At 32.9% G+C, this 16,147-nt stretch overlaps 1 protein-coding gene across 1 annotated transcript; it reads left to right on the top strand.

Moving 5' to 3' along the window:
* The first annotated feature begins 2,942 nt into the window (after positions 1–2,942).
* LOC133191711 (zinc finger protein 883-like) lies at positions 2,943–15,461 on the top strand. Its single transcript, XM_061327445.1, has 3 exons — positions 2,943–2,969; positions 4,496–4,556; positions 13,622–15,461. Exon 3 carries the CDS (start codon positions 13,715–13,717, stop codon positions 15,104–15,106), a length of 1,392 nt encoding a protein of 463 aa, XP_061183429.1. The 5' UTR covers positions 2,943–2,969; positions 4,496–4,556; positions 13,622–13,714; the 3' UTR covers positions 15,107–15,461.
* The last annotated feature ends 686 nt before the right edge of the window (positions 15,462–16,147 follow it).

Genomic DNA, 16,147 nt, shown 5'->3' with positions numbered 1-16,147 from the left:
TGGTGTAATTAAAGAGACACCAAATTCTACCGATGCAATTTTACAAATCATTTTAAAATCGTAATGGATGTTTGCTGATATATGAACATTTTTTTCAAAATGTAATTCAGGGAAATCATGTTTAATGTTTTCATTTACCAGGATGATTAGCATGAAATGACATGGAAGTCATTTATTGAACGAGGGGGAGTATGTAGTAGTGTGTGAGTTGATTTATTTTAACAGATTATAAAATAAATTTAATTTAAAACATTTATCATTTACAGTAACAGCTTTCCATAAATTTATTCTCATTCTATTTAAATATGTCAGAAATGGATTTCCATACCAGTTCTGGTCAGTTTTTCATAGATCATTGAATTCTTGTTTTGGTTGGCTGAAAGTTTAAGTCATGTGATTTTTATCTTGAAGTTTCTATTAATATTATTATTTTTCAAATTGAGTCTGGAATGATCAGTTTGGTCATTCAGTTCTTGTGATATATTGATCTTGGACTTTATTTATCCATAGAAGGTCAGTTGATTTTAATATTATAAATACATTCATTTGATGAATAGTAAAAGTGAATGTGTGAATCATTTTTTTATAAATTAATAAGTAAAGAGTATATTATGATATTTGTTATTATTCAGATCCACTTGATATGATGTACATGTAGCTGAATTGCTGTATATATAACAAGGGTCTGATACCATATATTGGACTGTTGAATATTGAATATTGGATATATAAAGGATTGAAACACCAACAATATTTGTTACTTTGTGAACCCGGTAACAATAATAACTCAACTTTTGCTTAGGGTAAAATATCTAGTGATATCTTTACCCTATGAAAGGTAGAAAGGTATATATACAGTCTGTATTTGTGAATTTTTTATACGTGTCTTATTCAAATCCATTAATGGATAATCTTAGATTTGTATTTAACATTGTTGGTGATAGTGGGTCCCCCAATAAATTAATAAATTACCAACATATACCGGGCTGTACATACATGTACATTTCTAAATTCGCTAGAGTCTCCACCTACTGTTTACCCCACATCGGGTTCGGAGTTCTCCGAATTCTTTCGTTGACGGGCAGGTTGAGGTTTGTTTCAATGTTTGAAAATTGATTTGTGTATTAATTAACTCCATTAAGGTCATTCTATTTTATATGTGGATTCTCTTTCATATGGTTTGTCCTCTTCTAAATGATATACACTCTCAGTTTATGTAGATTTTTATTGGCTTGAGCCATCTTAGGAAACCGAAAAACGAATAACTGTGAATAAACAAAGCCAAAGGATTAACGATTATTTTTTACTAACAAAAGAAAGAGCTTGAAAGTAGCAATGATCCTCCAGTTATTAAGAATAATAACGTTTTGGAAATCATGATGAAAATCGCACTGATCTTTATTCAGTTTCTATATTAGATGAAAATTCTTTTTGTTTTAATGATTTTTTTAAATCAATAGATCTAATTCATACAGAGTTATCTTTCTTTCGAATGATTATTTGTAAGGCATTTCATAACCACATGGCAAATATATGCCCAACACAATGTATTCATAATTTAACTTGAATATTAAACAAGTTAAAGTAGACCTTTTTTTCATTACAGATTATACATAGAAAATTTTCTGTGATGTGAATTTGTTTTTTCAAAAATTAATTTAAGAGTTGTTGTTTGATCTGTTTAGCTCCGTTGGTAGGTCACAATCAGTGAACCACACTTGGCCCCTTGTTATTGCCTGAAAATAACTGTCATAAATTAACCTTTTCTCAAGGTTGTAGAGAAATTACATGTAACAGATATATGCTACAGTAACCGCTGTTGCAAAGAGATCCAATGAGTTACAGTCCGATTAAAATCAGACCTTCACTAGCTATTTTATATTTTGATTGTCGCATGACAGAGTATTCAGACTGAATAAATCACAAACTTCATCAATAAATTATCGATGAATTTAAATCAGTTTCCTCTAATTTTTACTGTGTTCACTAGGAAAAGGATAGAGGTACATCAGCAAATTGGTTGGAAAAGATAACTTAGGGGTCGGATTACATTGCACTTTTTCTAATGCATGAGGTATAATTCAACAAGGAGTATCATTCGATTGTGACATCATAAGACACTTCTGACCTATTTGATCATTGTTAACGTGATAAAGCATGTTAAAACTGTGGTTATTTTTATGGAATCATTGTATTATTTTTTTCAGTTGCCAACCGTATAATGACAAAAGACAAGTGCTGTTAATAACTTAATATTCCTTTTGCATTGTATATGCCCTTTATTTATTTATAATTACAAAAACTAACTTGTTTTCAAATATCCCATAATAGTTGGCTGCTTTAATTGCAAGGTGTCCTATATATATTCCTGGTTTCAGAATGTGTATACAGCTGTATTTCCATTTCACATATTAATTTTACACCTTAAGGATTTAAATTCTTTTAAATATTTCAGAATCTATGCTTTTTGATGGTTTTGGAGGCATCTTGTTTAATCTCTACTGTGGACAAACACAGTTTAAGTTACACAGTTATTATGAACTCAGGTCTTACAAACTCGTATACCTCTAAAAGGGCCCATGGCAATTGGAGCCATTATGTAGACATACTTTCCTGTAGAATAATCAAAACAAGAAGGTCATATTTTTGAAACGCTAGTTCTAATCCAACAGTAAATGATGGTAAAAAAAAAATTGGGGAGATGAAATAACAACAAAATAACTTTTTTTCTTCTTCTATTTTTCTCTATATATCAAAGTACAGAAGTAGCAGTTTAACTAACTGATATTCGCAACATTCAATGATAAACCAGTTAATCAGATACTTAATAAGAACACTAATTATTATATATTCTTTATTAATACTTTCAGATAAAACTTGCCAAGAAATGTGTGTCTATGGGAAAAAAAAAATAAAAAAAGTAAATTAAACCTAGTGTTTCAACACGACCTCTACAATTGTCACGACAGGTAAAATTTCACTTTTTTTTTCCACATCAATATTCACATTTACATTCTATTTTGCCTTAATAAAGACTTGCATGTATATGTGTAGGGATCACTTTCAATGGTGTGCATAGTTCTCTCAAATTGAAAAAAACAAACAAAACTTTTACACTACTGGTGGAACTTACAGGAAACTTGATCTTTCTTAGGAAAAAAACACAATGTAATATCTATATTCTGAAGAAAAAAGTGCATGTTTGTTTACACACACACATATATATATTTATCCCATGTTTACCCCTTTATCCCGTGGATATGACTCATTGGATATTTTTTTCATAACCCACAGTTAAGTGCAATTGTGACGTCACAATGGTTTTTGCGTTAGCGTGATGAAGTAAAATAAAGTGGAGTGTCCTATATAAAACAGTGTAAAACATTGGTTGTGAAGTATTAAACATGGGATAAAAAGGATCTCCCATGATTTGTAGTTGGATATGACTTTTATCCAACTCATTGTGTTTTTTATCCCCTTGCCAAGGCTCGGGGATAAAAAAACACACAACTCGTTGGATAAAAATCATATCCAACTACAAATCATGGGAGATCCTATATATATATATATATATATATATATATATATATATATATATATACATGTATATGTATTTTTTCATAGATTTTTTAAGTCAATCACTATTGGTTATCTTCACCTTTTTCATCCAGTAATGACAACCTTGTTATATGGATGTTTTGTACAAAATTGACTAAATCTTCTGGCTTTATTTACTCTGTATACATTTCAGACTACAGTGTATCTCTCTATTTCGTTACAGTAATGTTTTCCTCACATATGAAACACCTTGGTGTGCATGATAACTAAATAATCAAATATGACATTTAAGAAATGAATTTAATTTTTGAGAGTTCGTGAGGACATGAACTACGACGCTTCACGCCAGCATATTTCATGAAGCGCGTTAGCGCTTCATGATAAATATGCCGGCGTGAAGTGTTGTAGTTCATGTGCCTCATGAACTCTCAAAAATTAAATTCATATCTTATATTTACATTATTTGTCTAATGACTTGTCACTAATTTATGTCATTCAACGATCATTTTTGAAACAAAACAGTTTGCACTATAGATTTACGTCAAGTACGGTATTATGACGTCACAATGGAGATATTCTTGCTCATCCATGGTAGTTCATGAGAAAATGAACAGCATTCTTATTTGCAAAGAATCTAAAGGAAAAATATTTGGAAATGTAAATATTAAAATATATACACAAAATGTAATATACATACATGCAGCTTTTGACCAGTTGACTTTTTTTCTTCTTTTTTTGTAAAACGAAAAATAATTCTGTAAATGAAACATAAATTTTAATTTCTCAATAATGAAGAACAATTTAAGTAGAGATTGTTTTCTTAGCTATGAATATAAATTCATTTTGAAAACATGAAAATGAAATGTCATGCCACCCAGAATAACTCACAGTATGAACATGATGAAAAAACAAAATGTTTTGGTATTTGCTATTTTAGGGCAAGAGACCTTCTAACACAATGTTGGAATCATCTTGTTGATGAAGAAGTAAAAGAACAGGTTGGTAACATTTTGAGATGGAATTCAAAAGTACAAAATATAACTATTGAACCATTCTTTTTTCCCACAATAAATGTACACTTTTAGATCACCCGAGCTAAAGGCTTCTACTGATTGAATTTGTCTGTGGTTGTCTTCCTTGCTGTTATAAACTTTTAGCATTTTTTACTTCTGCATGAAAATCACTTCTTCACCCAAGCTTAGCACAAAGCATCTTTGCATGAAGGGGATTCAGATTTATTCAAATAATGGACAGAACCCTCTTAGAAGGGGGAAAATCATAGAAAGCAAAAATAAGATAGATTTCTTAAAAAAAATTCTTTTTTTTTTCAAGAACCACTGAGCCAGAAATGATGAAACATAAATATGAAGGTAATTGACAAAGTGCTAGATTCAAATCAAATGTTTTAAAATCATAAACCTAGATTATAGGATGGAGCCACAATAGGAAATATAAGTCTAACAGCAGAATATATAGCAAAAATTAAAAGATCATCATCATCTTAAGAACATAACATGCAAGCATCCTCAGGTACATGTAGTGTAGATTTAGATTTATTCAAGTCGTGGTCCCTCAGGGTTCAACACTAACATTAGTCTGTTAGTCTCAGACTAATACATTTTCATTCGAACTAATAAAATCTGTAACTATTTAGTCTGAATTAATAAAAATTTCTGGAAAACACTATGGATAAATTACTGATGTCTGATTCTAGAAAACTTTTACTGGAAAACCCTAATGTATTTTTAGTTTTTCTAGCTCTTGGCAGGTAATCTCAGGGAGATCCGTAGAGAATAAAAATTTTGGTCTGGTATTTCTACGGATCTCAGACCAGTATCACATAATCTCATTCGGGGTTTAGTGCCCGAACTTCGAAGCTATTCGTTTAAACCTCCGATGCTGAAGAGTTCCAGCAATAGTCTGCTTCAAATACTTGGTTCTACTAATTTTTCCTATAGAAATGAACCATATTACGAAGTATTTGAAGCAGATTATTGCTGGAACTCTTCAGCATCGGAGGTTTAAACGAATAGCTTATTGCTATGAAAAATCAGCAACTTTATATTTTGATGGATTTAAACCTTTCAGAGGCAAGAAACGAAAGTTTTATGGTGATAGGGAATTAAAAGGATGTCCAAAGCAAAAAGTTGAAGCGGACAGCTAATTCATTTTAGCCCGTATTAATCGAAACAAGCGGTCGAAGTCCGGGCACGAAACCCCGAATGAGATTATGTGATACTGGTCTGAGATCCGTAGAAATACCAGACCAAAATTTTTATTCTCTACGGATCTCGCTGAGATTATTGGCAGGTAGTTACATTGTAGGTAATTTTGAATGGTTGATATGAAGTTAAATGTTTTAGTGATCATGATTTAGCATGAAGCATAAAAGAAGGAGGTCAAACGTTTGGGGTTTAACATTTAGAGATAAAGAACAAGATCAGGAATATGATCGTACTTCCTGATTGCAAGATTTCAATGATTCTGTGGAATAAAATGCATCAACTACATGTTTCAAATTATTTCAAAAAAGAATCAGTGATGATTCTGTTCCAATATTTAGTGGAATTCCGCTAATTTGAATCCAAGAGTTGGACATTAACGGATGATTTCCGATATTTTGGTACTTTCCATTTTTACAGCAATCGTTTCCGTTTCTTTCCGGGTAAAAAATTCAAGTTGTTTAGTCTGGGTTTTGATGTAGTCTGCATCATCCAGACGTTTGCTTTTATATCCAAGAAAGGTAAACACAAACGTATGGATGATTCAGACTTCCTTACATTGGCCGTTCATTTAACCAGGTCAGGATGTATAAGTTGTTGAACAAACTGTCACACATCATTTTTTTGTCACTCATTTAAACCTTTTTAAGTCTCGCTACAGCCCATATTTCAGAATTCCCTTGACCCCCAATCTATTTCAGATATTTTGGCCAATTCACAGAATCAGCACTGAAGTATAAAAAGTACTTTGTAATGTTTATTTAAACAATAAAATGCTTTCTTTGGTTGTTAGTATGGGAATTAATGTTGCAGAAAAAAAAATTCTGCTATAGCTGCAATGTTCATTCCCATACTAGCAACAAAAGAAAGCATTTTATTGTTTATATTTACGTCTATATAAATAATTATCTAAAGTAGGATTAAGTAGGTTAAATATTGTATTATTGATATGTATGTCTTTGTATGTTTCATTGATGGAACAGGTACTGCTGAAGAAATCATACAGGTGCTATGCTTAGCAGTATTTACCGACTGATAAACTATCAGCGTTTTCTTAAGAAATAAAGGAGATAATGTTCAGAGATTTAAATATATTTAAATCAATCATTACAAAACATCATTACATTACATTGATGATTCCTTTTTTAGGTCACCTGAGTCACTCAGGTTACCTATTGCAATCTGCATTTGTCCGTTGGTCGTAAACCTTCGAACATTTTCATATTTTTCTCTTGAACCACTGAACCAATTTCAAACAATTTTGGCATATAGCATCTATGTGTGAAGGGATACAAAATTTTTTAATTTCATGGTCCCTGCCCCCCCTCCCCCCCCCTCCCCCTTTGGCCTGAGGGGTGGTGCTAAAACCATCAAAATTAGTGCTATATTTAAAGATCTTCTTCTTTACTCCTGGACATCAAGCACTCAAATTGTTGATATACCGTATAACGGGTATTTTCTGCGGTTGGAAATTTTTGCGATTTAACCCCTTAAAGGTTGCAAATTAATTTCTGCGTTTTCAATTTTTGCGGTTGCACTATAACGCAAAAATTTATTTATGGAGTATGATCATGCACTAAACTTTATGAATTATCAGAAAGCTGTGAGAGTCATGTTTACGTTTTATAAATTCTTTTAGCTAGTTTTTGTAAAAATATTTCGAGCTCCAATTGAAATGAATTAATGTAGTGTCAGTCCACCCAAACAACAATACAAATCTTTATTCTAACAGACGTTTTATGCGATCTATTAAAATACTAGTATTCAAATATATGTAGATAATGATAACAAGCATTCTGAGAGTATTGCATTAGCAATACTAGTTCCCTACCGGCAAGTGTAGTCTGGTTCCCATTAAAAATTGAAATGCCATAATTCCGTCAAAAATCAATGAAGCCGAACGAAATGCAAACTTGATCTATAACTCAGTCACATACCAAAAATCAGTTCAATATCTGCAAGTGTTTAGAAAAAAAGTGCAGAAAACCCAGAAAAATTCAAAAGGTTGTAATTCCGTCAAAAATCATTGAAGCGGAACGAAATGCAAACTTAATCTGTAACTCATCAAGATACACTCACATACCAAAAATCAGCTCAATATCTGCAAGCGTTTAGAAGAAAAGTGCGGAAACCCAAGTGGGACAGACCGACAGACAGACAGAGGGACAGACAGACAGACGGACAGACTCAGAGGAAACCTATAGTCCCCTCCGGTTTCACCAGTAGGGGACTAATAAATGCATCCAAGGCATATTCTAAAATACATTTCTAGTTAACTGCCATCAAAATTAATTTAGTGTTTATATTTTAAGCTAAAACAAACAGTTGCATAATGAAATACCCCAAAGTTGACGGTTAACAATCACAGGTGTCATGTGCATTGAGGCGTAACTAATCCTGTCAGTCTTCTGCATTAGGTGACATTCACGAGACAATCGATCCAGATTGTGTATACAAGCAGTAATTATTGTCTCAATATAAAACACGTTTAAAAAAGAAAAGCTACCATGTGTTGTTTGCAGCTATCGGAGTTTGGACAAATAATTGCGAAATAGGTACAAGTATAGATGTTTTTGTATCATCTTATTTAATTGATATTATTTACAGCTAGGAAGATTTTGATTCAATATGTTTTGGACAAATCCTGACATCTAAAATCTTTGAATTTCGATGACACCCGAATTTTCTCGCTAACGAGGATGTGGCCACTCATGAGTCTGCGGACGCATCGATTTGCATTCCAAATAATTTTGCTGTGTCCAGTATGCAGGTTCTTATGTTAATGAGAACCCTGTCAGACATACGCACCACTTGTCATAATTGCATGTACAAAATATCTGAATGAATATTGCAAAAAATATTTTGCAATTGTAATTTTTGCGGATTTGTCCTATCCGCAAAAACTGGACAACGGCAGAAAATACCAGTTATACGGTAGTTGTAATATTTAAAGCATTGAACCCTTTACCAAAATTTTGAAATTCATGGCCCCAGGGTCAGGGGTGGGGCTCTAATGATAATATAGTGAAAGTATATTAATTCTTTAAAAATCTTCTTTCTACCCATATATATTTAGAAAATTTACTAGGCACATGATTATGATGAGCAAGGGTGCCTCTTCCAAATTTGTGAAATTTATGGCCTGAGGGTCAAGGGATTTGGCATTAGGGCAGGGCTCTAATGATTATCATGTTCATCGTGAAAATGCATAAATTCTATAAAAGTCTTCTCTCCCCTGTATAATTTAGCAGACAAACTAAGTGCATGCTTTTGATAAGCAAGGTTGCCTCTTTCAAAATTGTGAATTTTTTGCCCCAGGGTCAGGGGTTCTGGAGTTCGGGCTGGACTCTAATGATCATATAGTGAAAATGCATAAGTACTTTTAAAATCGTCTTCTCTCCCCCTGTATATTTAGAGGATAAGCTAGGTATCTGATAATGATGTGTAAGGGTGCCTCTTCCAGAGTTGTGAAATTTATGGCCCCAGGGTCAGGGATTATGGAGTTAGGGTGGAACTCTAATGATCATACAGTGAAACTGTATAAATTTCTTTGAAAATCGTCTTTTCTGCTCTCGGGCATTAAGCAAACAATCATACTAAGTGCATAGTTATGATTAGCAAATGTGCCTCTTCCAAAATTGAGATAACAAGAGAGACCAATGTGAGAGGGAGTGCAATTGGTATTCTAATAGTGCTGAAGCACTTTTGTTTTGTATAGTCAGAATGGGGATAGTGACGAATGGGGGCAGGTACAGACAAGTAAATAGATCTGCTTTAACATTTGTTACTGAGTAATAGACTAATTATTTTGTTAATCTCAGATCATCTGATTTCTCTTGCTTTTGGGCAACATAGCTTCAATCATCCATCAGTTTATTTTTGTTTTATTTTATACTTCTTTGGATCCTTTACAATGTTGTATTATACTCAGATGACCATTTTAAAGCCCTTGGGACTCATGTTTCATGGACTCATAAAACCGCGTGCAGACTAGTATAAGTAAAGAAACACTAGCCTGGCTGGATTAAAAGCCAGAAAATGTTAGTCTCAATTCCTGTCCCGGGGGGGGGGGGGGGGGGAAGAGGCCACATGAGGGATCAGACTTTTACATATAATCAGTCTTGGGCATCATGGAAACAAGTTTTTATTTTAAAAATAATTTATAATAATTTAATTTTGTTTGTATTCTAGCCTCTGATTGGTTAATATCCAAAAAGGAACACAAATTATTTCTCTATAACCTGGTTTGGTATGGGGACACACCCCCCTGACAACCAGCTGAATCATCTGTATGTATACAATCCTCTCATTTCCAGTCCTCGGGATTCATGGAAAATTACAGAATTAATAAATATACCTTTAACTTCAAACAATAATTCGATCTTACCACATGTAAACAAGATGCTAGGCCTATGTATCAGTTTTTACCTCCCCTCGCTTCCCATCACTTCCGTTACTTCCGTTACTACGGTTGTATTATTGAGCGGTAAATTTGAACTAATAAAAACCAACGAAATTTTACACCCATAGTTATTTAATGATTTTAAAATTAAATTATAAGGAATGACCCTAATTCTTGGCCAAATTATTCGAGTATAACCTGGTTTGGGTCAGTTTACGCTGTTTTATAATCCGCTTCGCGGATTATAAATCGTAAAATGACCCAAACCAGGTTATACTCAAATAATTTGGCCAAGAATTAGAGTCATTCCTAAAATACCGTAAATCTGGAAATTTTTACGTTGATTTATTTTTGCGAATCTGGGGCAAAAAGGCTGTTGATAAAATTTTGCGTTTAAAATTTTTGCGAATCGTCATTTGAACTAAAATGTAAAAAGCTCTTAAAATTTTCTTTTAAAAAGTTTTAAGTTACGTATGTACATACAATAAATTACGAATAAACATACAATATTAAACTATGCCAACGTTCAATAATCAGATAAAAATATTAGAAAAAGGTAAATCATCCAAAGTGTTGAACTATTCCTAACATTTTCATAAATCACACATATACATAATATCTACATAATATATTTAAGGAATGAATTTAATAACTACCCATTTTATATGGTATAAACTGGGTTGGGGCAGTTTACGCTTTATAAACTGCGAAGCGGTTTATAAAAAAGCGTAAACTGTTCCAACCCAGTTTATACCGTATAAATTGGGTAGCTATTAAATTCATTCCTTATAATTTAATTTTCATTCATTTGGTGTTAGAAAAAAAAAATGATTGTCCTTAAAAAATGACTACAATTTGTTCAAAATTTGAATGTAACGTCAGGCGGATCGATACGTTTTTGACGCAAGTCATTGTGACGTAGGCAATCCATTTTATACAATGAAATATATGGAGATAACGAACAGTATTCAAGCTCAAAAGTCCATTATACAATACAAAATAGGAGCAGAGCAAACACGGACCTCCAAACATCAGAGGTGGGATCAGGTGCCATGGAGGAGTGAGCATCCCCTGCCGACCAGTCACACCCGCCGTGTGCTCCTTGTCATGATCGGGAAATAACAGAAAAATCCGTCGACAATTCAGTGTGTAAATAATGGCCTAACAATTAGTATGAAAAACGTCAGTCAGCATTTGACTCATTGATAAATTGTATTTGCTGACAAGGTCATTGTATCGACCATAGAACTTACGAAATGATGACTTTAAATGAGACAGCTGATATTCTTGTTTCATCAACTTATTTGTCAATAATTTACCTCGTTTTAGAAATTGTACATACGTAGAGCATGCTCTTGCGTATCGAATCAACTGAGAGATATATACCCCGTATGCAGGTGATGAAGGTATATTGCTGCATAAGTAAGGGAAGTTGACGATTGAAAAGTTAAAGTCATCACGTTTATCATAAAGCTTGGTTGTTAGATTACCATTAACATCTTTTTCAAGTGAAATATCCAAATATGAAACAGATGTGTCAGACTCTGTGGTATCTTTTATCTCAAGTTCACCAGGATATATCGTATCAACTTAAGAATGAAAATAGCCATTGTTAATTGACAATACGCCGTCGATATATCTAAATGTCGAGTTGAATGCCACAGCAAGTGTTTTCTTCTTTTCACATACAAGGTTTTGGACAAATTCTGCTTCATATGAATACAAAAAAAGGTCTGCTAACAACGGGGCGCAATGGGTACCCATAGGAATTCCAATAGATTGTTGGAAGACCTGGTCTCCAAAAACCACATAGATATTGTCAATCAGAAACTCAAGCATCTTTTTAATGTCATCTTCAGAGTACTTGTGTGTACAATCAGAATGTTTTTTAACAAAATAATTTTGCAAATGACCAATGACAAGGTAAGTATATTTATGAGTTCCATTTTTATTGAAAAAGCAGCTGTCAATGATATCAAAAAGCCTGGACTTTAATTTATCGTGGGGAATGGTTGTGTATAAAGTTGAAAAGTCGTAAGTTTTTAAGCTGTTGATTTTGGTAAAATCTTGTGATTTCAAATTTTCCAAAAGTTCCTTGGAATTTTTAAGTATCCACATCTGATTGTATAAAGTAAATTTTTTATCCAGTCAAATACAGCATTACAAACAGAATTAAATTTTATATATATATATATATATATATATATATATATATATATATATATATATATATATATATATATATATATATATATATATATAAAACGATGTAATCTTTAAGTAATCTTTAGATAAAAACAATTTTGTTGTTGATTTATTTTTAAGAAAAATATTTTTGCGAATGCAATGCATGTGCAAATTTGCTAAAAATTTATCTACAGCAAAAACTTTCAGATTTACGATAGTTATTAAATGTCATTAATTTGGGTTATCTTACCCTGATTTTGCTTTTCTTCAGTTACTTATTCAGGTTATTAATACTTTACTATTCATTATTTTAAACCTACTGGTATCTGAAAAGTTTTATTCATGCTATGCTTGGTATTTAGTAAACAAAAAAGAGTCATGGCAGTAAAAGTAATCTATCTTTAAAATTTCACAAGTTGAAATTCAACATGTTATAACTTATTTCAGTTATTTCATCCTTAAGCCACTTTACTTTAGAACTCTTGCACAAAAATCTACAGCTTTGCACCAAATAAGGTCAGTCATAGAAATTGTACATTAATATCCAAGGATTTTAGGAAAATTATTCTCACTGTTGGCAAAATTGGCAGAAGTTGAGTAATTGACCACTGAAATGTTCTTGAAATGCAATTATTTTCCCCTGAAAAATATGATATTTTAATAAATATCATCCTATCTGCTCAAGAGATATCAAGTCTGTCAAGTCTATCAAGAGATGTACATGCAGAAGCAAACTCAAAATGTCGATGTTTTTGACAAAATTGATAGGCATTCTAATTTTTAAGAATCAACTCCAATGAGTTATTTTTTTTTTAATTTAGTCATAAATAGGTAAAGTAACCTAAAGTATAGAGGAGTAAAATCTTTAAAAGAATTCATTTCTCTAGATCAGCAAGACTACAATGTAGTCATTTTGATAACGAATCATCCCTATTTTGAATGTATTCCAACTGAGTTTAATCTTAATCCATTGGGGCTTAGATTGTTCAAGGGAATAAAGAAGGAATTGTTTGTTTAACTTTAGAAGAATAGGACCAGTGTGTATCAGGTGAGAAATGTGGCCAATGGGCCTGTTGGTTGCATTGAATGTAGCTTTTTGATGGTTAATCTTAAATTTTCTAGAACAACAAGCTAAATATTTGCAGCAATAGAGTTACTGAATAAAAATTACTTAAAATATCAAACAATTCAACATAAGCAGTTTTTACAAAACTTCAGTGAATTTCAGCCATTTTTTTTTCAAATTTTGTAGGATTCTCTCTGCATCAGTGTCATCTAGATTATTCTACAAGCTTTTACAAATCTAATATTTAACAATTTAAGAAGAATTTTATTAGAATCAAACATGGAGCACATTGAAAATGTCACCACAACTTCTAAACTTGATGGTGATGTTCTTGTTAAGGACCAGGCCTGTGAAATGGTGTACAGAAATGGTGAAGTTCTTGTTCAAGGCCAGGCATGTGAAATGGTGTACAGAAATGGTGAAGTTCTTGTTAATGGCCAGGCATCTGAAATGGCCTACAGAAATGGTGGTGTGCTTGTCAATGACCAGGCCTGTGAAATTGAGAACAGAAATAATGATGTTCTTGTTCATGACCAGGCTTGCAAAATGGAGTCTAAAACTGATGATTCAATGGAGCAGTTTAGCAGTTCTTGTATGGAAGTGATGATGAGTCTCGGGATTTATAACAACTTAAATGCAGGTTCAGGGAGTGGTCTACTTCGGGAGGAGGGCAAATATATTTCCTACAGTGCGAATTCCACTGAAAGTCATTTTTCAAAGGAAGAGAACAATAGTAAAGCAAGTAATTATGTAGAAGAAAAAGGTGTGAAAGAAAAGCCATATATATGCTCACTTTGTGATAAAGCGTTCAGCGTATCCCAGAGTTTAAAGAAACACTTGAGAGTTCATACTGGTGAAAAACAGCCTTATCTCTACAAGTGTCATCTCTGTCCAAAAGAGTATGTTAAAAACTCCACCTTGCGAATTCATTTCCAAAGGCATCACGCGGACTCAGAAGACAAACCTTTTAAATGTCCAGTCTGTGGAGAGTCGTTTTCTCTTCTGGCTGAGCAAAATCAGCATTTAAAACAACACAAAGATTACAAGCCAGTTACGTGTAACATCTGTGGAAAAGGATTCACTCGAGAAATGGGTCTTCATCTTCACATGCTGAATCACTCAGAAACCAGACCTTGGGGTTGTGACACTTGTGGCAAGACCTTTACATTCGAAATGCATCTACAACAACATCAGAAATCCAACTGTTTGAAGTTTTTTACCTGTGACATTTGTGGGAAAGTTCTTTCTTCAAAACAAACTTTAGTTTTGCATAAGATGATCCATACTGATGAGAAGAATTTTGAGTGTGAGGTGTGCACGAAGAAATTTAGGTCAAAGGGTTTACTTAAACGACACAGTCGTATACACACAGGAGAGCAGCCTTATGAATGCGAGGTTTGTGGAATGAGGTTCACACGCAAGCCTCCTTTGGTAGAGCACATGTCAACACATACTGGCAGTAAACTTCATCTTTGTGAAATCTGCGGGAAGGAGTTTAATTGTAGTACCTACTTTAAGGCACACAAGCGAATCCATAGTGGTGAAAAGCCTTATGAATGTCAAACATGTGGGCAAAAATTTACACAGTGTTCGCATTTGAGAAGACATGAAAAGATTCACATAAGGAATGCCTGGACTGCGGGAAGGTTTACAATTAGCTCTATAATTTAAAATGAATGGAAAGACACATTTTTCTGATGGTCATATAAATGAAGGGGTTGTGAAAATTTTAAAATTCAGACCTGGCAACCATTGAATTTTACATAGATTTTAATTGTTTTCACAATCTTTCATTTTCAATTACATGTATTTCTTATTCTTTCAATTCTTAAATTAAGACTTTGTTCAATGCTTAAGTGGTTATGATTATGATCAAGGACCGATGTGTCCAGATTATTACACTCTTCTATTGAAATTGGTTGGCAGGTCTGTAGAAGATATTCTTATTTGAATGTGTAGATGTAGATCCTTGACAATTTGAAATTATGTTCGACACAATAATAGAATTAAATTGAAGAAATATGTAGATGTAGGTCCATAATTATGATAATTTGAAATTATATATGGCACTTATGGCACTAAGATAGAATAAAATTGAAGAAATTAAGGTAGCTGTTTAAATTTTGGACCAAAATGAAGGATTTATAAACCTTCATAAACAGAAGAATAAGGAAGACTCGGATTAAAATTTGAAACGATATATATAAAGATATGAAGACAAAGAACAGTAATGAAGCTGAAAAGTCCATTAGAACAACAGGAATTGGGAGCAGCTCTAAAAACATCAGAGGTGGGATCAGGTGCCATGGAGGATAAAGCCCCTTCTGTCGACCAGTCACACCCGCTGTGTGCTTCTTGCAATCATCGGGCAAACGGTAAAATTCAGTGTGAAAATAATGAACTTACAATTTGTATGAACAAGGTCAGGCAACATTCGGTTTAACGATAGATTGTATTTGCTTACAAGGTCATTTTATCGACCATTACATGTATGTAAAATTTGCGAAATATTGACTTTAAACGGCACTGTTGATCATGTTGATATTCTCGTAACACCAACTTAAAAACTCCATATTCAGGAGATAATAGTGTATTGCTACATAAATAAGGGAAGTGGACGATAGAAAAATCGAAGTCATCGCTTTTATCTTACAGATTTGGTGTTAGTTTATCATTTTTCTTTTTCAAAAGTCAGACTTCGTGGTGTTATTT

This window comes from Saccostrea echinata, unplaced genomic scaffold, assembly GCF_033153115.1.
Source record: "Saccostrea echinata isolate AGI-Se365-2 ecotype Australia unplaced genomic scaffold, CSIRO_AGI_Sech_v1 ptg000024l, whole genome shotgun sequence".
NCBI classification, from domain to species: domain Eukaryota; kingdom Metazoa; phylum Mollusca; class Bivalvia; order Ostreida; family Ostreidae; genus Saccostrea; species Saccostrea echinata.
Note: the sequence above shows the minus strand (reverse complement) of the source record. Positions and strands in the feature narration are given on the sequence as shown.

Coding starts and splice junctions, on each gene's coding strand:
- LOC133191711 (XM_061327445.1), top strand. CDS start 13,715: ATGGAGCACATTGAAAATGTCACCACAACTTCTAAACTTGATGGTGAT.